Consider the following 20475-nt stretch of genomic DNA (forward strand, 5'->3'; position numbering starts at 1 on the left):
TATTTTTGAGACAGAGACAGAGCATGAACAGGAGAGGGGCAGAGAGAGAGGGAGGCACAGAAGCTGAAGCAGGCTCCAGGCTCCGAGCTGTCAGAACAGAGCCCGACACGGGGCTTGAACTCACAGACTGTGAGATCATGACCTGAGCCGAAGTCGGATGCTTAACTGACTGAGCCAGCCAGGTGCCCCAGTATGGTACTGTTATAAAAGTAGACAAATAAACCAGTAGAACAGAACTGAGAGCCCAGAAATAACCCCATGCATATATGGTCAACTAATATTTGACAAGCAAGCCAAAAAGGCTCAAGGGGAAAGGACAGTCTCTTCAATAAATGATATTGCGAAATCTGGATAACCACATACAGAAGAATGAAAATGGACTGCTGTCTTGCACCATTCACAAAAAGTAACTCAAAAATGGATTAAGGACTTAAACATAAGGCCTGAAACTGTAAAACTCCTGGAAGAAAACACAATGGAAAAGCTCCTTAACATTGGTCTGGACAAAGATTATTAGCTATGACACCAAAAGCTCAAACAACAGAAGCAAAAATAAACAAGTGGGACTACATCAAACTAAAAAGCTTCTGCGCAACAAAAGGAACCATCAGCAAAATAAAAAGGCACCTGAAGAATAGGAGAAAATACTTGCAGTTTGCAAACCATCTATCTGATAAGGGGGTTAACATCCAACAAATGTTAACTCATCCAAAAAAGGAACTCATAGAGCTCAATAGCAAAAACCAAACCATCTGATTTAAAGACGGGCAGGAGACTTGGAACTTGGGAAGATGGCTTAGTAGGAGGAGCTCACCCCCTCCCACGCTTACAAGTAGGTATCATCCACATCCAAGTCAATAAACCGGACAGCGATCCAAAGACTGGCAGTACAAACTCCACGACTAAATATGGAGAAGCTGCATCTGAAAGTTTAGGAAGGTCAGAAAGGTGGAGGGAGGCTGCCCACGGGAGGGAGAGAGCTGCGCACACATACAGGGCAGAGAAATGGGCCCTCGCACCAGGGAGCTCACACAGGGAAGCCTAATCCCTATAATGTTTGGCTTTAAAAGCCAGAGGGACTGAATTCGGTGAGTTTGTAAAACCAGGGGGACTTGGAGCCTGGAGCTTTAAAAGTCAGCTGACTCAGCACCGGGCCAGCTGGAAAGGCAGGTGATAGTCGGGTCACTGCCCTTAAAGGGCCAGCAGCCTGCATGGAGAGGCAAGGTAAAAATGGCAGTTTACACAACCTCTGAGGCAAACAGGAGACAGATCTGCTCAAAGTGATTTTGGAGTGTGCCGGGGGACTTTGAAAAGGAGAGAGCTGGCAGGTGCCATTTTCCTCCCCCTCCCCTCCCCCCAGCATGAACACAGAGCCACCTGCCGGAGGTGGGCTGCACAGACACTTGTAGCCTCAGCTCGGGGCCCAGGACAAATTTTGTTAAAGCCCCGCCCAGTGGTGTTTGCCCCGCCCAGTCACAGGCCACCCCAAACCACCCCCACCCCTGCCGCGGCCCCATTCCCACATGCATGGAACTCAGCCTCACACCCCTTGCCGCCCTGACATGCAGCCCCCAGCTAACAACCACCTCAGTGCTTTGGGGGATTTGGCAAAGGACTAGTGGCCCAATGCAAATTTTCCTAACACCACTGCCCCGTTCCCCAATTCCCTGGCAGGTATGCCCCCTCGGAGCCGGCCTGCCTGGGTCCCACTAACACCACATAGAGGAACTGCTGCCCACAACAGGCAGAGAGCCCGTGCAGACGACTGTACTGAAAGGAAAGATGATCCAGATACAACAGCAGGGTGTAAGCAACACATACAGGCTACTTTCCTGAAGTGCCAGGTTCTGGTGAACAGGGACACTGCACTGCAGGGCACTCCAGGACCTCCTCTTCGTAAAGTCACTACTTTGAAGAGCACAAGTCATAGCTGACTTTCTTGACACAGAGAAACAGACACGGAGAGGGCAGAAAAATGGGGAGACAGAGAAATTTATCCCAAATGAAAGAACGGGACAGGGCCATGGCCAGAGATCTAAAGAAATGGAAATATAAGCAAATATAAATAACCTGCCTGATAGAGAATTTAAAGCAATGATCACAAAGACACTCACCAGACTTAACAAAAAAAAAAAAAAAGAGTGGAAGACAGGAGTGAGACCCTTAACACAGAGATAAGGAATAACACAGCAGAGATAAAGGGCTCAATAAACCAAATGAAAAACACACTTGATGGAATGAATAACAGGATGGCAGAAGCAGAGTAACAAGTTAGTAACCTAGAAGAAAGTAATGGAGGGGCGCCTGGGTGGCTCAGTCGGTTAAGCGGCCGACTTCAGCTCAGGTCATGATCTCGCGGTCAGTGAGTTCAAGTCCCGCATCAGGCTCTGTTCTGACGACTCAGAGCCTGGAGCCTGTTTCAGATTCTGTGTCTCCCTGTCTCTGACCCTCCCCCATTCATGCTCTGTCTCTCTCTGTCTCAAAAATAAATAAACGTTAAAAAAATTTTTTTTTCTTTAAAAAAAGAGAAAGTAATGGAAAGTAATCAAGCTGAACAAAAGAGAGAAAAAAAAATTACACAAAATGAGAATACACTTAGGGAACTCAGTGACTCCATCAAACATAATAACATTTGTATTACAGGAGTCCCAGAAGAAGAAGAGAGAGTAAAGGGGGCAGAAAATTTATTTGAAGAAATAAGAGCTGAAAACTTTCCTAATCTGAGGAAGGAAACAGATATCCAGATCCAGGAGGCACAGAGAACTCCCAACAAAATCAACAAAAGCAGACCCACACCAAGACATATTGTAATTAAACTTGCAAAATATAGTGATAAAGGAAATATCTTAAAAGCAGCAAGACGAAGCAGCAAAAGAAGTCATTAACTTACAAGGGAAAACCCATAAGGCTAGCAGGAGATTTTTCAACCGAAATTTTGCAAACCAGAAGGAACTGGCATGATATATTTAAAGTGCTGAATGGGAAAAATCTGAAGCCCAGAATACTCTGTCCAGCAAGGCTATCATTCAGAATAGAAGGAGAGATAAAAAGTTTCCCAGACAAACAAAAACTAAAGGAGTTTGTAAATCACTAAACCAGCCCTGCAAGAAATATTAAAGGAGACTCTCTGAGTGGAAAGGAGAGATCAAAAGTGACAGTATAAAGGTAGGAAACACAAAAGCAGTAAAAATGAATATTTCTGTAAAAAATCAGTTAAGGAACTCCCACCCACAAAAATATAAAGTATAATAACATACACTTAAAATGTGGGAGAGGAGAGGAGAAAAGAATGGGTTCAAACTTAACTATCAATTTAATAGAGACTGCTATATGCAGAAGTTATATACAAACCTAATGGCAACCATATATCAAAAGCCATTAATAAACATGAAAAGAATAAATAGAAATAAGTCCAAATATACCACTAAAGAAAATCAGCAAAAGATGACAGAGAGAAAGACAAGAAAGGATCAGAGAAAACTTTCAGAAACAACCACAAAACAAGTGATAAAATGTCAATAAACATATATGTATCAATAATTACTTTGAAGCTTCTGCACAGCGAAGGAAACAATCAGCAAAACTAAAAGGCAACTGACAGAATGGGAGAAGATATTTGCAAAGGACATATCAGATAAAGCATTAATATCCAAAATCTGTAAAGAACTTACGAAATTCAACACCTAAAAAATAAATAATCCAGTGAAGAAATGGGCAAAAGACATGAATAGACACTTCTCCAAAGAAGACATCCAGATGGCCAACTGACACTTGAAAAAATGCTCCACATCACTCATCATCAGGGAAACACAAATCAAAACCACAATGAGATACCACCTCACACAAGTCAGAATGGCTAACATGAACAACTCAGGCAACAACCGATGTTGGCGAGGATGCAGAGAAAGAGGATTTCTTTGGCACAGCTGGTGGGAATGCAAACTGGTGCAGCCACTCTGGAAAACAGTATGGAGGTTCTTCAAAAAATTAAAAATAGAACTACCCTATGACCCAGCAATTGCATTACTAGGTATTTATCCTAGGGATACATACCACTGTTTCGAAGGGGCACATACACCCCAATGTTTATAGCAGCACTATCGACAATAGTGAAAATGTGAAAAGAGCCCAAATGTCCATCGACAGATGAATGGATAAAGAAGATGTGGTATATATAGACAATGGAGTATTACTTGGCAATCAAAAAGAATGAAAGCTTGTTATTTGCAACCATGTGGATGGAACTAGAGGGTATTATGCTAAGCCAAATTAGTCAGGCAGAGAAAGACAAATAGCATGTGACTTCACTCATATGTGGAATTGAAGATACAAAACAGATGAACATAAGGGAAGGGAAGCAAAAATAATACAAAAACAGGGAAGGGGATAAAACATAAGAGACTCTTAAATATAGAGAACAAACAGGGTTGCTGGAGGGGTTGTCGGTGGGGGATGGGCTAAATGGGTACGGGGCATTAAGGAGGACACTTGTTGGGATGAACACTGGGTGTTATACACAGGGGATGAATCACTGGAATCTACTACTGAAATCATTATTGCACTATACGCTAACTAACTTGGATGTAAATTAAAAAATCAAAAAATATAAACAAACAAACATTATAAAATTAAAAAAAAATTACTTTGAATGCAAATGGACTAAATAGTTCAATCAAAAGGCCTAGGGCAACAGAATGAATTAAAAAACAAGACCCATCTATATGTTGCCTGTAAGAGACTCATTTTAGACCTAAAGACACTTGCAGATTGAAAGTGAGGGGATGGAGAAATAGCTATCATGCAAATGGATGTCAAAAGAAACTCAGAGTATCAATACTTATTTCAGACAAAATCGACTTTAAAACAAAGACTGTAGCAAGACACAAAGAAGGACACTATATAATAATAAAGGGGACAATCCAACAAGGAGTTGCAACAATTGTAAATATTTATGCACCCAACATAGAAACTCCCAAATAAATAAAAACAGTTAATAGCAAATATAAACATAGAAACTCCCAAATAAATAAAAACAGTTAATAGCAAATATAAAGGAACTAATCAATAATTATACAATAATAGTAAGGGACTTTTACACCCCACTTATATCAATAAACAGATCATCTAAACCGAAATTCCACAAGGAAACAATGGCTTTCAATGACACACTGGAACAGATGGATTTAACAGATATATTCAGAACATTCCATCCTAAAACAGCAGAATATACATTTTTTCAAGTGCACGCAGAACATTTTCCAGAATAGATCAGATATCAGCCCACACAGCAAGCCTCAAATTCAAAAAGATCCAAGTCTTACTATTCATGTTTTCTGATCACAATGCTATGAAACTAGAAGTCAACCACAAGAAAAAATCTGGAAAGATCACAAATACATGGAAGTTAAATAACATGCTACTAAACAGTGAATGGGACAACCAGGAAATAAAAGAAACAAATGAAAATGAAAACAACAATCCAAAACCTTTGGGATTCAGCAAAAACGGTTCTAAGAGGGAAGTATATAGCAATACAAGCCTACCTTAAGTAGCAAGAAAATCTCAAATGGATAACCTAAACTAACCCCTAAAGGAGCTAGAAAAAGAACAACAAACAAAACCTAAAACCAGCAGAAAAAAGGTAATAATAAAGATTAGAGCAGAAATAAATGATAAACTAAAAAACAAAAACAAAAACAAAAAACAATAGAAAAGATCAATGAAACCAGCAGCTGGTTCTTTGAAAAAAAAAAATCAATAAAATTGATAAACCTCAAGCCATGTTGATCAAAAAGAAAAGAGAAAGGTCTCAAATAAATAAAATCACAGATGAGAGAGGAGAAATAACAGCCAACATTACAAAAATACAAATAATTGTAACAGAATATTATGAAAAACTATGTGCCAACAAATTAGACAACCTGGAAGAAATGGATAGATTCCTAGAAACATATAAAATACCAAAACTGAAACTGGGAAGAAATAGAAAATTTGAACAGGCTGATAACCAGAAAAGAGATTGAATTAGTGATCAAAAAACTTCCAACAAACAAGTCTAGGGCCAGATGGCTTCACAGGTAAATGCCATCAAACATTTAAAGAGGAGTTAATACCTGTTATTCTTTAACTCTTCCAAAATTAGAAAAGGAAGGAAAACCTCCAAATTCATTCTATGAGGCCAGCATTATCCTGACACCAAAACCTGATAAAGACACCACTAAAAAAGAGAACTGCAGGCCAATATGAATATAGATGCAAAAATCTTCAATAAAATACTAGGAAACCAAATTCAACAATACATTTAAAAAATCATTCAGCACACTCAAAGTGGGATTTATTCCTGGGTTGCAATGGTGGTTCAATACTCTCAAATCAATTAATGCAATATATCGCATCAGTAAAATAAAGGATAAGAACTATATGATCATTTCAGTAAATGCAGAAAAAGCATTTGACAAAGTACAACATCCATTCATGATAAAAACCCTCAACAAAGTAGGTTTGGAGGCAATATATATACCTCAACATAACAAAGGCCACATAAGAAAAACCCACAGCTAATATCATCCTCAATGGAGAAAAAATGGAGAGATCTCCCCCTAAGGTCAGGAACAAGACAAGGATGTCCACTGTCATCAGTTTTATTCAACATACTACTGGAAGTCCTAGCCTCAGCAATCCCACAGCAAAAAGAAATAAAAGGCATCCAAATTGGTAAGGAAGAAATAAAACTTTCACGATCTGCAGATGACATGATACTATATAAAGAAAATCTGAAAGACTCCATCAAAAAACTGCTAGAATTGATATATGAATTCAGTGAAGTCACAGGATACAAAACCAATGTACAGAAATCTGTTGCATTTCTATACACCAATAATGAAGGAGCAGAAAGAGAAGTTAAGAAAACAATCCCATTTACAATTGCACCCAAAGTAGTAAGATACCTAGGAATAAATCTAACCAAAGAGGTGAAAGACCTGTACCCCGGAAACTATAAAACATGGAAACATGGAAAGACGTTCCATGCTCATGGACTGGAAGAACATGCATTTGTTAAAATGTCCGTGCCACCCAAAGCCATCTAAACATTCAGTGAGATCCCCATCAAAATAGCAATAGCATTTTCACAGAACTAGAACAAACAATCCTAAAATTTGCACAGAACCACAAAAGACACCCCCCGCCCCCAATAACCAAAGCAATTTTGAAAAAGCAAAGCAAAGCTGGAGGCATCACAATTCCAGACTTCATGTTATGTTGCAAAGTTGTAGTGATCAAAACAGTATGGTACTGGCACAAAAACAGACACACAGATCAATAGAACAGAATTGAAAATCCAGAAATGGACCCACAACTATATGATCAATTAATCTTTGACAAAGCTGGAAAGACCATCCAATGGGAAAAAGACAGTCTCTTCAACGAATGGTGTTGGGGAAACTGGACGGCAGCCTTGGGCTTTCTTAAATTCCTTACAGTTTTCTGAGTCAGGGAATATAGATCTACATTATCTATATTATCTATTTCATTGGCTCATAATAATGTTTTTAAAACAGTATGGTATTTACTTTTCTTATTTTGTAGAAAAGCATAAATATGTAAACAAGAAGTGTAACCCATCTCTAATATTCCATATTGAACAGTTTGTAAAATTAAGAGACACATCCATGTCACAAAAAGCTACAAAATAAAAGGTGACAGGGGAAAGCCACCTCCCCTTTCCTAGCTCTTCTTCCCAAAGCTAAATCCCTTTATGAGTTTATGAGTCCTTCAAACCCCCAAATCACTGCATATACTTATTTCTGTCTTTCCACCTCTTTGTTTTTAACACACACACACACACACACACACACACACACACACACACACTAACACTCTATACACAGTTACTTTGATTTTTTCACTTGCTATATATTGGGGCACATTCTCTAACTGCAAGATAAATATATATCTTTCTCTTTTCTCTTCTCTGCGTAAAAAAGTCATTTGCTAAGATGTGTCACAATTTGTTAACCTGTCTTTTTGAAGGATATTTTGGCGTTGTTTCTAGGGTTTTGTTTATTTGTTTGTTGTGTGGTGTGAAGTTACTATTACCAATAATGCTACGAGAACATCTTTGCATTTATCTTAGCAAGTCCTGCCAATATATCCAGAGAAATTCTTCAGCACTGAGGACTGGGTTAAAGGGTATATGATCTACACCGGATTGTCATCCAGAAAGGCTGCATCAAATAATATTCCAGCGGAAGGGTTTGAGAGTACCGGTTTCCCCAAATTCGCCAAGCATTGGTTATCAAATTTTTTAGCTGTTGCAAATGAAATAAACTGGAATTGGTATCTTGAAGAAAAACATGACACAGCGTCCTTGATGGGACCTCTCAGCTTAGCACGAGGGAGAATCTTCCCCTAATTCCTCACCCCCATCCCCAGCATCTGAGAGAAAGAGACCCGAGGAGCTCTGGGTTCCCCTGGAGGTCACCTGCATGGGAGACAAGGACACCAGCGCCTGAACTTGTGGATCTTGACTGATTTGACCGGGGCGTGTACTGATGTCGCTTTGGAGGCAGAGCCTCTTCGGACGCAGTGCCTGCTGGGTGGCGTTACCTGGATTCCCATGAGGATGCAGAGATACCATGGTGGGACCTCCAAGATGCTATAGACCAGGTTGTTGCTGCTGGGGCTCCTGGACTGCCGCCCCTTCTTCCTGTTTGGGCCCTCAGTGTGACCGTTGAGCACATCGTCTTCTCTCTGCTGGGAACATGAGAAGGGCACAGAAAGGCATTTTTTTTAGAGAGAGAGAGAGATAGGGAAGGAGGGAGGGAGGGAGGGAGGGAGGGAGGGAGGATCTTAAGCAGGCTTCATGTCAGCACAGAGCCCGACATGGGGCTCGATCTCACAACCATGAGATCATGACCTGAGCCCAGATCAAGAGTCGGATGCCTAACTGCCCGAGCCACCCAGGTGCCCCACATCAGGGCATTTTAGGAGGAATCAGTGGACTTCCTGATTTCAAGTGGAGAGCTGGACGGCCTGCAGGAGGCACTGGGACCGCGATAACGGTGGGCCTGCTCGGGATTTCTAGGTCCAGACTCAAAAGACCGGTGATTTTCTACACTATACATCTTCAGTAGGGCCTGCATGTGAAGTCTGGGACCACGCGAGGGGAGCGGGCGCGTTGCCTGAAGCCCCGGCAGAGAAGCAGCTTTGTGGAGGAGAGGTGGGGTTCAACTCCAAGGTCAGAAGATGGGCAGATTTCCCTCCCAGACAGGGAAATGGGGATCCTGACCCCGAACGGTGTCGCTGCCCTCGTAGGTGCTGTGTTTACATCTGCCGAACGGGCTCTCATCTCAGCCTGTTTCTATAATAGTCAGTTACCTGATCCATCCCTTCTGCTGGGCTGTGAGCTCCTAGAATGCACTAACTGTGCCTTACCCTTCTGTGGCGTCCCCGCTTCGAGAGCAGCCAGCGCTCGTGTTCAGTACAGACCCAATGAATGGACGGAACGTGCAAATGTGAGAGAGTGCAATGCCACCTCCCTGCAGCTGCCGGGACTCCAGTGCAGGGACAGCATGAGCCGGAGGTGGAGTCCCCGGGGGGGTGGGGGTGGGGGCAGATGGATCCCTTGCCCCTCTGGCTCCACTCATACCCCCCACAGCTTCCGTTCCCCCACCTGGCCCTCCAGGTGTGTTTCCTAACACTCCCGATTTACGCGGCTCCGACCAATGGGGTTGTCCAGGTGTCTCCGAATGTGGCCTCCGTTATCCTGCATCAGTGCCTTAGCTTACCCTGTGCCCCCAACTTGAGCCCCTGCTTCTCCTACCCACTCCCTGATGGCAAGAGCTCTATGCCTCCTCCACCCATATGATTTTTTCTCCCGGTAACTCCCAGCGCGCTGCACCTCTGTTACATAATGTACCATTTTCTCTCTAGTTCTAGAAACATTTCTGTGCACCCTGCCTTCCCCTAGCTGGGCCACAAGCTTTCAGGGTCAGGAAGCTGTCTTCTCCCTGTTAACATGCCTAGAAATTTCTAGCAGAGCAACCTGCAATGTGAAACCAAAAACATCCTAGAAAAATGGGTGCTTATAAAGAAGGGAAGACAGGCCACCGAAGAGAGGGGTGGGTACATGCCCAGACCGGCCACTCCCCAGAGAGCCTCCAGGAAGCCAAAATGTGGGAGTCTTCGATTTCTTTCCCAAGGTGTTTGTTTTGTTTGCCTGACGTAGAGGCAGAAAGAACTCTGAAGAGAAATGAAGAGAGTTCTCTCAGGTGCCTCCCATGAGTTTCCAGAAGAGACGGCCAGGGCCTCTTCCCCAGAAGGCTGAGCAGCGGTGGGCAGGGGTCTGGCAGCTCTCAGAGCCCAGCCGAGGTTCACGGGGGACACCCGTCCCACAGGCACCCTGGGCTGCAGCCCTAGCCGGGCACAGAGGGGCTCTCTCTGCCTGTGGTGGCCACTGGCGAGGTCAGAGCGTCTCCACTGGGTTCACCCTGTTATTTTTAGGTGGTCAAAAATCGGTCAGAAGGGTGGTGGGGTCAGGGCTCGAGGCCCTGCCAGAGAAGCCTCCGGAGGCTTCTCTCTGCTTCTCTGGGCCTCGGGTTCCTCACCTGGGAACAGAAGCGCCTGGATCATTGGCTCGGAAGGAAGAAAATAAAGCACGTTAAGTGCCGGGGGGCGCGTATCGGTTGTTTGGTAAATATTAGTTCTCTCTCTCTGCTGACCTCTCTCTTTCCCTTGCTTTGTTGCAGAAAGTCCTTCTGTCCAAAGAAATTGTAACACTGAGAAACCTCGAAAAAACAAAAAAACTTAGATCCAGCAGAGACCAACCCGTGAATAAAAGTAAAACCTCCTCCACCTCCTCCTCGTGGCTTTCGAATTTATTCACAGAGTTTAGCCCTCAGGCAGGAATCTTTGCCGCACGACGGCCAGGCTGGGAGCGGCACACCTGTCTAGTAATCTAAACTCTGGTCTAGGACGTGAGCCACCGTCCTGGGCAGGCGGAATAATGATTGAGGACACTGGGACTCCCCCTGGACACCCCCTCCAGGCCTCCTTCTTCCTCTCTGCCCCTCCCCCTTAGCTTGCTTCCTCTCTTTTCGGGGCACTCACCAAGGCTTGCGAAGGCTCACAGCTGGTGATGGCAGAGGTCATGGCAACCTGGGGTCGGCTCCTTTTGGCCTCCTCTCGGGATGAAAACAGAGTGAAGCTGCTCCAGTTGGAAGAGATTAACGTCTCGCTGCTCGCCAAAACAGCAAGGGAGGGAGAAAGACAGGGATCCTGGGCCGGCTCCGGGCAGGGTGGGGCTTCCAGACTTTCCCTCCTGCCCCCTCCAATCGCCACAGGAGATCAAGGTGCATTCAGGTGCACCGAATGTTTCATAATTAAGTTTGAGTAAGTGCAGAGAAGTTAATGATCCTCTATGGCACTACAGGAGACAAACTGGGCACGGCCTTTCGGGGAGCGGCATGACCACATTTTCTGGAAGTCTGATTCTAGGAGCTGGGGGGGAGGGGGGGGGTTGGTGAGGGTGAGGCTCTGGGCTGAACACAAAGGCTTTGCAGTTTTTGAATGTTGATTCTTGGTGACTAGTTGAACCGGAATGGAGAGCATTTGAAAAGATAAGTTCAACCAGCCTGGCCTCTGATGATATCATCACAAAACAAAGGGCATTACTGTGGATCCAGGAGAAACTGCTAAGGTGCGTTGGGTGAGCAAAGCCCTTGGGTGAGAACCTGAGAAATGTGCTTCTAATCCTTAGGTGTTTGTCTTCCCCACACCCGGAAATGTCTAATAACCCACCTTGTAGAGAGAGAAGTCCGGGAGGGTGTACTCTTGCTCTTATTCTGCACAGGGCCCTCCTCAAAAACTCCGAATAAAGCCCCCTCCATGAAGTCCAAAGTAAGCCGGCTACTCATGATGGTAGAATGTTCTGGAATGGGTGGCACTGGGACCTAAGGTTCGGGAAACACATGGTGGGATGCACATAGATGTCAGTGGGCATTGGTCCAAGAGGAGGCCCTGAAAAAATGCAACAATGAGGTGTTTGACAAGGGAGGGGACAGACCTGCTTTGGGCTGTGACAGAAAAGCCGGCGGTAAGTAGCTGGCCTTACTGAATACTTGGCTATGTACACTGTGCTACGCCTTTTTGGTATTACCTTGCTTAACATTCACAACAAACTAGCGTTCCCATTCCTTTTTTACAGATTAAGAAAGTAGGATGTTGATGGGCCCGTTAAGCTCCCTGCCTAAGGTTCATAACAAATGTAGAAGGTGAGATTCAAAACCCAGACAGTCTTGCTCCACAGGCTGTGGAGGCCAAGGAGGTCCTAGTGGAGACAGGCCCTCTGGGTCTGAAGATGTAAAGGATGAGGCTCCAGGGGACATGGCCGCAGAGCCGGCTTCCCCCCACTATCCCTGAAGGGAACCGTGGATCCTCTCCAAATGGCACCCCGGGGCCACGAGTTCACCTCAGAAGTGAAAGTGAGACTACTTAGCTTCGGAAAGGTGTGGATTCCGGCCTCTGTTGGGTTTCCCTGAACACACTAAATGTGCAGTTCTGAGCGGGGCAAGTTATGAGGTGAACACAGAGAGCAGGTGCCACCGTTCACGTGGATCTCTGTCCTGAGCAGCACAGGCCTCGTTGCTCCAGGAAGACCCGGCAGGTGTGAGGCAGAGTGGGGGGTGGCCTCTACTGCCCACCACAACCCCTACCCTCACAGACCTGGGGGGCACGGGCAAAGTTGGGTTTGTGTCAGACATGTCTTTTCCCTGTCACCTTCTGGGATAACATGGAAGAAGGGGACTTCTCAAAGACTCTATCCTCCCGACACTGAAGGTCCTGCCTTTCGTGGCTACGTTCTTTCCTCTCCCTGGCGACTGCTTAGGTATACAGTTAAACTCCCCTACGCTATGAGGTAAAATCCTTAGCTACACACAACTGAGGTAAAACAGAAAGATGGTCTCCTGTTACCCACTTTGTTTGGTTGCCTATACAGTATGTTCCAGAAACTTCCTCGCTCTTTAAGTCCTCTCTTCTGGGCCCGACACTCTTTGTCTCACGTGGTTCCTCGTATAAGTCCTTTGGCTTGTGGCCGCTGCTGATGTATGTCCGTGGAGTCCCCACCTCCCTCAGCAGTTCAGATGAGGAACCAAGCCATCACCCCTCCTTTTCCTCTACCTTCCACCCCTCAGGAGTCACTTCTACAGACTGTGATCCCTCAGCTCATCATTGGCCTGGCCTGGCTTCTGCTACCATCTCTTACCTTAAAGCTACTGTGGTATTCCACAACTCTCTACAGTCTCAGCTGCCCCAGCTGGCGGCCTTGCCCTCCCTCCCCATCTGGAATCATCCTGCCATCCCGTACACACACCAGCCTGAAGCTCTCAATACACAGTCAGCACATTTACACATGATTATTTATAACCCTTGTGTTTCAAGTTATGGAAATCAAGTTCTAATAATTAGCTCAAACAGAGGAATTTAAGAATATGGGGCCTGTCTGGAAACCCATGATCTTTCCTCAGACACGGGAAGGAATGAAAACCCTTCCATTACATTTTCACACCTAAACATCTAATCCCAAATTTGAGGCAGTTCCTCAAGCCCCAGGCACTTTGGGAGGGGAGAGGCACCAGGCTTCTCCATACATAATGCATGACGGCCCCATTGGATGCACCACCTTTGTGTGTGGAGTAGGCTATGCAGGCAGGCTTGACCTGGACCTTTGCACCACTGCAGATAAACTGGCAATTGCCCGCTATAGGAGGGAATATGCCAAGAGACCGCCGTGAGGCAAATCACACCTGACAACGAGAATGAAGGAGGCCGACAGGGTTTCTCAAGAAAAGGTCCAACAAAACCGAAGGCACAGCTCTTGGTTTTGCTGTTCGGACCCGTTGAGCCTCCCTCATCTTCCTCAGTGAACCATTCTGATCCGCAGTCTCCCCGCACAGGGGAGACGACGCGTGTGTGCACATCTATTCCAATGCTAACAACCTCAACATATTTTTACACAACAGAATTGTAGAAAATGTGGCAGAGGTAATCCAAGAGAGCACTGGGGAAGCAATTTCAAGGCTACTTGTCTATGAGATGCTTTACTCCAGTGAACATCTAATTTCGTATACTCTTGATCTGAAAGGTCAAGAAACCAAGCTTTATCGTCGGAGGGTGGGTTTCCTACATCCTCATGGAGCCCTGACTTTTTTCATGAGGAATTGGAGTTACAGACTTTCAGGCTTGGACGTGCAAAATGGTTTACTTCGAGTTTTGGTATGTGCAGCGTGGAAGAGCCACCACGAGTGGATTGTGGCACTTGATTTATGACTTCATGGCCTCAATAATTCCCATACTTATGTTTAATTGAATCTCAGTTTATCTAACAGGGGTTGACAAACTGACTCAGGCCAAGTCTGGCCCACTGCCTGTTTGTGTAAATAGAGTTTTATTGGAATATATCCCATTCACTTAGATACTCTCTAAAGCTGCTGGTGAGTTACAATGGCAGATCTGAATGGTTGCGACAGCCCACAGAGCCTAAAACGATCTGCTACCTGACCCTTTGCAAAAAAAGTTTGCTGACCTCTGCTCTAGAACACCAGACCAAAAACTTGTTTTTTAAAAAAAAAAACACTTAACTTTGAAAGTCTTCAGCACGTAATTTTTCATCTGTAATCATACAGCGTCAAGAATGGTTTAAATAAATACATTTAAACAAAATATAACTAAGTACTTAAAAAAAAAAAACTTATTTCCTCCTCTTCAGCTGAATCCTGCTTTTCTCTTCCAGAAAAGATACTACACATTCTTCTTTGAGTTCACTCTTGTAGAGGACAGGCAGGATTTGGGGGGCTAGTTACCGGAAGTCATGATAAAAACCTTCTCTCTATATGCTCCTGTCACTAAATGCTTCTGCTCACCCCTTCAGCTTATCTTTGTTTTTCCTTGTGTAAGCCCTTGTGTTGGACAAGCAGGGCTGAGGGGAGACTATGCAGTGGGGTCCCGGAAACCAGGACTGGACACGTTCATGGAATGGAACTGCCCTGGGGCCGAGATCCAAACCAGCTTATGGAGAGCAGGTTTGAAAACCACTACTCTAGGGACACCTGGGGGGCTTAGTTGGTTAAGCGTCCAATTCTTGGTTTCAGCTCAGGTCATGATTTCATGGTTTGTGAGTTCGAGCCCCATGTCAGATTCCGTGCTGTCAGCAAGGAGCCTGCTTGGGATTCAATCTCTCCCTCTCTCTCTGCCCCTCTCCTGATTGTGCACTCTCTGTCTCTCTAAATAAATAAATAAACAAACAAACATAAATAAATAAATATTTAAAAAGGAAACCACTACTCTAAGATGATAGGGTAGATTCCAGAATTTGACAATGGATTGCTCAAGTTTAACTGCTGCTCTAAACAATCCCTTCTCAGCGGGAGCGGGTCCTGCAACCAGCTTTGGTGTCTTTGAAATCTCAGGTCTTCCTTCTAGTGCACTCTTCTTCCCCATGCTGGGCCACTGAGGCTGGGAGAGAAGGCTGGACTAGAGGGACCAGAGGATGTCAGGTGGATTTTCAGGCAGAGACACCTCTGCCATGAGACGTCCTAGACTTACAGACTCCATCACCTTGAAGATGTCTGTTGGAGTGCCCCATCTGACCTTTCACCTGGGCCTGACCGCCAGTCATCAGAGGACAGTATTCCAGAGTCCTTCTTGGCAACCCACGAGTCACCCTGTTACTGTCTGGCCATTCGAAGATCGGGGAAATCACAGGATGCCTGATTGGCGTAAACCAGAAGCTAGGAGTTAGCATGCTTAGTCGCAAGCAACAGAAACTGACTCTGACCAACTGAAGCCAGAAATGGGCATTTATTTGAAAAACCCTAGTAGGTAGCTCAGTGAATGAAGAGTCGAACAAGCAGGCACTAGGAAAGACGGCAATAGTGAATTCAGGGACAGGAATCCCGGGACTTTCTCTTTCAGGGTAGTACTATCAGGTGACCCAGCTCCACCCACCCTCTGTTCCTGGAACCATCACTCACAAGTCAAATTCCACGGGGACAAGATCTGATTGGCCCAGCCTGTCCCCACCCCTGCAGGCAGCCCACCGGGATCGGGGTTGAATAGGGTCCTACAACAGGTACACAGAACGGGGAAAGGACAGTCTTTCCGAAGGAGAGGGAAGAAAGGCAGGAGGAAGACACAGGAAGGAGGTGGCTACTCCCCACAGTTACCATGATAGGGAGCATCCTGTGTGGAGGAGCCCAGTGAGTTTTCCCATGCGAGTTCCCACGCAAGTTCCCACGCGAATTCTATTGCAGTGAGTGAACCAGCCACGTGATAAGTATGACAGGAGAGTGTGCCCACTTCGTACGCTTCCCCAGCCACTCTAGATAGAGCTTTCCGCCTCTATCTCCTGTACTAAGCACAAACCTGGAAGGTGATTATCTACTGCCCACCTCCCCTTCCCGAAAAAACAGGAGTTCAGTTCAACAGACACTGTTTTTGCATAACTGATGTGCGTTTTCTGTGCCATTGTTTTCCTCTCCCCACCCTCCACCTATTCCAGAGGACACGTTTCTTTTTTATTTTTTAGTATTTATTTATTTTTGGGAGAGACAGAGAGATCAAGCAGGGGAGGGCAGAGAGAGAACGGGACAGAGGATCTGAGGCAGGATCTGTGCTGACTGACAGCAGAGAGCCCGATGTGGGGCTCGAACTCACAAACTGTGACATCATGACCTGAGCTAAGGTCAGACGCTCAGCCTACTGAGCCACCCAGGTGCCCCTAGAAGATACATTTCTAAGGAAGCAGGCAGGAACCCTGAACAGATCGAGTTTTAGAATATTGTTAATTTCCTGCAGCCCTGGTTTTTCAGACTGAGAGGCTTACCCTCCAGTATGGGGACTCACACAGTTTGCCAAGACTCCTCAGGCAGAAGGGACTGATCAGTTCCAAGAGGGAGAGTCATGCCGAGGCTGTGGGGAGCTGGGCAGCATCCTGAAGACCTGCAGCCTCCTGGAGGGGTGGGTTCAGGGTGTCTCTCCAGGCTGCATGGGGGACAGCCCACGGAATAGTAAATGGCTTGGGCAGATCCAGGGCTATCGGCAGGACAAAGAAAGCAGGTGGTATGGACTTTAGAGTCCAGATTAATCTCTAAATCACAAGAGGATACTCGAAAAAGAGGGGCATGCAGGGTGGATTTCAAGCCTCCTATGCCAGCCTTGAAATTTCTCAAAGAACTGATCCTCTTGGGGTGCCTGGGTGGCTCAGTCGGTTAAGCATCTGACTCTTGGTTTCAGCTCGGGTCATGATCTCACAGTTCGTGAGCTGGAGTCCTGCACCGGGCTCTGTGCTGACAGCATGGAGCCTGCTTGGGATTCTCTCTCCCCGCCGCCCTCTCTCTCCCCCCGCTCCTGCTCTCTCTCTCAAAATAAATAAATAAACTTAAAAAAAAAAAAAAGAACTGATCCTCTTCTCAGAGAGGGAATGAGCAGTGCCAAAAGCACCTGCCAGGGGTCTGCCTCTAGGGCAGAAGGTTTTTATAAGAACCAGCAGCCCTGGCTGGCACTTAGCAGATGTCAGGAGACATCAGGCGGGAGCCTCTCTACCTGAGGCAGGTAAGACTGAGGGTCCCGAGTGTCCACAGTCAGGGAAACTTAATGCAGAAACGGAATTCAGGGGAAGATTCTGAACCCACAGCAAAGCTAGAGTGAACAAGGCATAGTGCTAAGACCACTCTCTAGAGTTTAGGACCTGTAAGTGTCCTCTTGGGCTGTCTTCTAGGATTTGTTGACATTTCATGGGAGTCTTGACCCATAAACCCAGAACTTTCAGCTCAAATTGCGAAAGTGAGGTGTGCTTGGAAAGGTCTCGGCAGACCAGGGGAGCAGAGGCAGGAGCCATGAGGGTCCCACAAGATTCTAGACCCAGCTGACCCCACACCCCTGCCACATCAGGCAGCTGAGGCCCAGGGATGGGACGATAACTGAGGAAGAAGCAGATGTGGCTGGAGATTGAGGGCAGGAGGCAGTGTGCATTTACTGCTGCTTTTAAGGCAGAGTCTACAGGGAAAGCGTCTCCATTTGAGGGAGACACTCAGAAGCTAATCCAAATTCAAGAAAAGTTCTGCTGGGCCCCTAGCTGGGGAGGACTCGGTGCTCCAATCAGGGAAGAGTACAGCACCAGGAGGAGGGAGGAGAGATCTTTGCCCACTGTCCAATCTTGGCTAGCTCTCTCTGATGACCCCGGGGAATGATTCACCCACAGAGCTAGGCACAGTTTGTGGGGGGTAGAGCCCAGTGTCTCCCTTCTTTGTGGGGACACAGGAACTTATTAGGAAGATACTGTGGAAGAATAATGTTTTGGAAATAATAATAGTGCTAAGTTTCCCTGGCAAAAAAAATTTTTTTAAAAATCACCATTTACGGAGGGAGGGATTTCACCGTGCAGGTAGCTGAGGAAGTCACCGGTGAGGAGAAATGGAAAAGCAAGAGCATTGGGGGGGGGGGGGGGTGTCTTCAAGAGGTGGCTGTGCCCCAGTGAGACCTCAGAGAAGGACCATTGGTCTGACAGGTCCAAGTAGCAGGGTCACAGGTGGCACCACCAGGACACTGAAGCAGAGATTCGGACGTGGTCAAGCCGGCCCATGGGTCCGAGAGACAAGGCCTTCTCAGTGGGACACACATGAATTGGCGAACATGGGATAGATGTACAGCAGACACCTCAGGGGACACCTGGGAGCACAGGTGTCTCAGGGCCAGCTGGGGCCTTCCCTAAGCCTTTGCACCACCCAAGTACTCCCAAATTTAGCCACAAACTCCAGAAAAGGGGGACAGCCCCAACTGGAAGGCTGAATGTCCACCAGTCCAGCAGAATGGGGGTTCGCAATAAAAATGATCATTTTTGCTTTTTGCCCACCTGCATTTTTGGATGGAAATTCATACTTGCTATGAACATCTTAAGGAGGAAGGAGGGCTGAGCCTCTGCATCACCAGAAAATGTCTCCAGGGGTAGCAGCTATGGTTGTTGGGCCACGGACAAAGCAGAGTCAGTGTCTGTTCTTCCCACACACCACCTCCGTTAGATGTCCAAATCAGGGCTCAGTCATCAAGGAGGGTGCCCACGGTTGGCCCATCACTGCACCATCCCACTCACACAGATGCGTCCGGCCCTGGGCTCCTTCGAAGCTCCTCTGCTATCCAGGGCCTCACTGAGGTGGAGCAGGTGTGGGCCCAGCTCTGAGAACCCTCCCAGCTCCTGCACATCCTCCCCACTCTACTGTGAGCACCAGGTCCTCTTCATGAAGCAGTTGCAGCTGGGAGGTGTGGGAGCCCAGGACCAGACTTCTAAGATCTGTGCTATAGACTGGTCTCCCCCAAATTCATGTTAAATCCTAATGCCCAATGGCATGGTATTTGGAGAAGGGGACTTTGGGAGGTGATTAGGCCCTAAGTGTGGAGCCCTTATATATGGTGCCCTTATAAAACCACGGGAATCGCTCTTGACCCTTCAGCCATGTGAGGACACAGAGACAAGATGGCCATCTACAAACCAGGAAGTAGATTCTCACCAGACACTGAATCTGCCAGCGCCTTCATCTTGGGTTTTTCAGCTCCCAGAACCTGGAAAAATGAACATTTGTTGTTAAAGCCCCCCAGCCTATAACAGCCCAAATAGATTAAGACAATTTGGCATGTGTGGAATTCTCGTGTGATTGGCTTTATAAGAAGAGAACAGTGGTTTCAGACTCTGCCCTTCTCTTTGCTCAATTCCTTGTAATAGGAGTTTGACCTAAATACTTTTTGCACACAGTATTCATCTTCCCTTCGATCACTTCCAAGGAGGCCGAGTAGCAGTGGAGCTTGGGCAGCATCTTAAGATGCTTCTCCTGAGGAGCACACAAGGTGGCCATCATGGGTAGTTTCTGGCCAAGACCTCCATGTCCTCTGTCCTCTGCTGAATCCCAGCCTGGCAAAATGTTCAAAGGCTGACTTCAGGGCCCATTAGGGTAAACATCCCTTCTCCCTTTTTTCGCCTCCATCTCATTGCAGAGACATTATCTTCCTGGGAAGAACTCTAGATTATGAAAGCTGGGAAGAACCATAGGAAAAAACAAAGGCCCAGAGAAGGAGGGGAACTGCTTGGTCCACGTTCCTCATCTCAGTGAATGACACCAATGTCCACCAAACACCCAAACCAGAGCTTGGTCCACCATATGCAATTCTTCCCGAGTTCTGCCATATTCACCTCCTAAATATGTCTCTCGTGTGTCCAATGCTCTCTAACGGTAGCAAATATACTAACTTCATCTAAGCCAACTTCTTCGTTTCTCTTTCAATTCTACCGTCAGCGTCCCTACGATTTTATGCACAGCAACCTGGATAAACTGTTAAAACATAAATCTAGTCGTGTCATTGTCCTTTTTAAACCGCTTTATGACTCACCTGTGCCCTGAGGATACAGTAAAACGAATCCTCAGCATG

At 46.1% G+C, this 20475-nt stretch overlaps 1 protein-coding gene across 3 annotated transcripts in view; it reads right to left on the reverse strand.

The window, feature by feature from the left end:
* Positions 1 to 11930, reverse strand: part of LOC109269047 (solute carrier family 23 member 1-like) — a 57694-nt gene extending 45764 nt beyond the window's left edge. For 2 of the 3 annotated variants that reach the window (XM_053896956.1, XM_019452842.2), the window contains exons 1-3: positions 11800 to 11930; positions 11110 to 11239; positions 8608 to 8754 (exon numbers count right to left, since the gene is read on the reverse strand). In XM_053896956.1, coding sequence (XP_053752931.1) covers positions 8608 to 8754; positions 11110 to 11239; positions 11800 to 11915 — 393 coding nt within the window. In that variant the 5' untranslated portion in view covers positions 11916 to 11930. The remainder of the gene's footprint in view (positions 1 to 8607; positions 8755 to 11109; positions 11240 to 11799) is intronic. The other variant, XM_019452843.2, reaches the window with a different exon arrangement.
* Positions 11931 to 20475: the final 8545 nt, after the last annotated feature.

The sequence above is a fragment of the Panthera pardus genome, unplaced genomic scaffold (assembly GCF_024362965.1).
Source record: "Panthera pardus isolate Hobbes unplaced genomic scaffold, ASM2436296v1 HiC_scaffold_8, whole genome shotgun sequence".
NCBI lineage: Eukaryota > Metazoa > Chordata > Mammalia > Carnivora > Felidae > Panthera > Panthera pardus.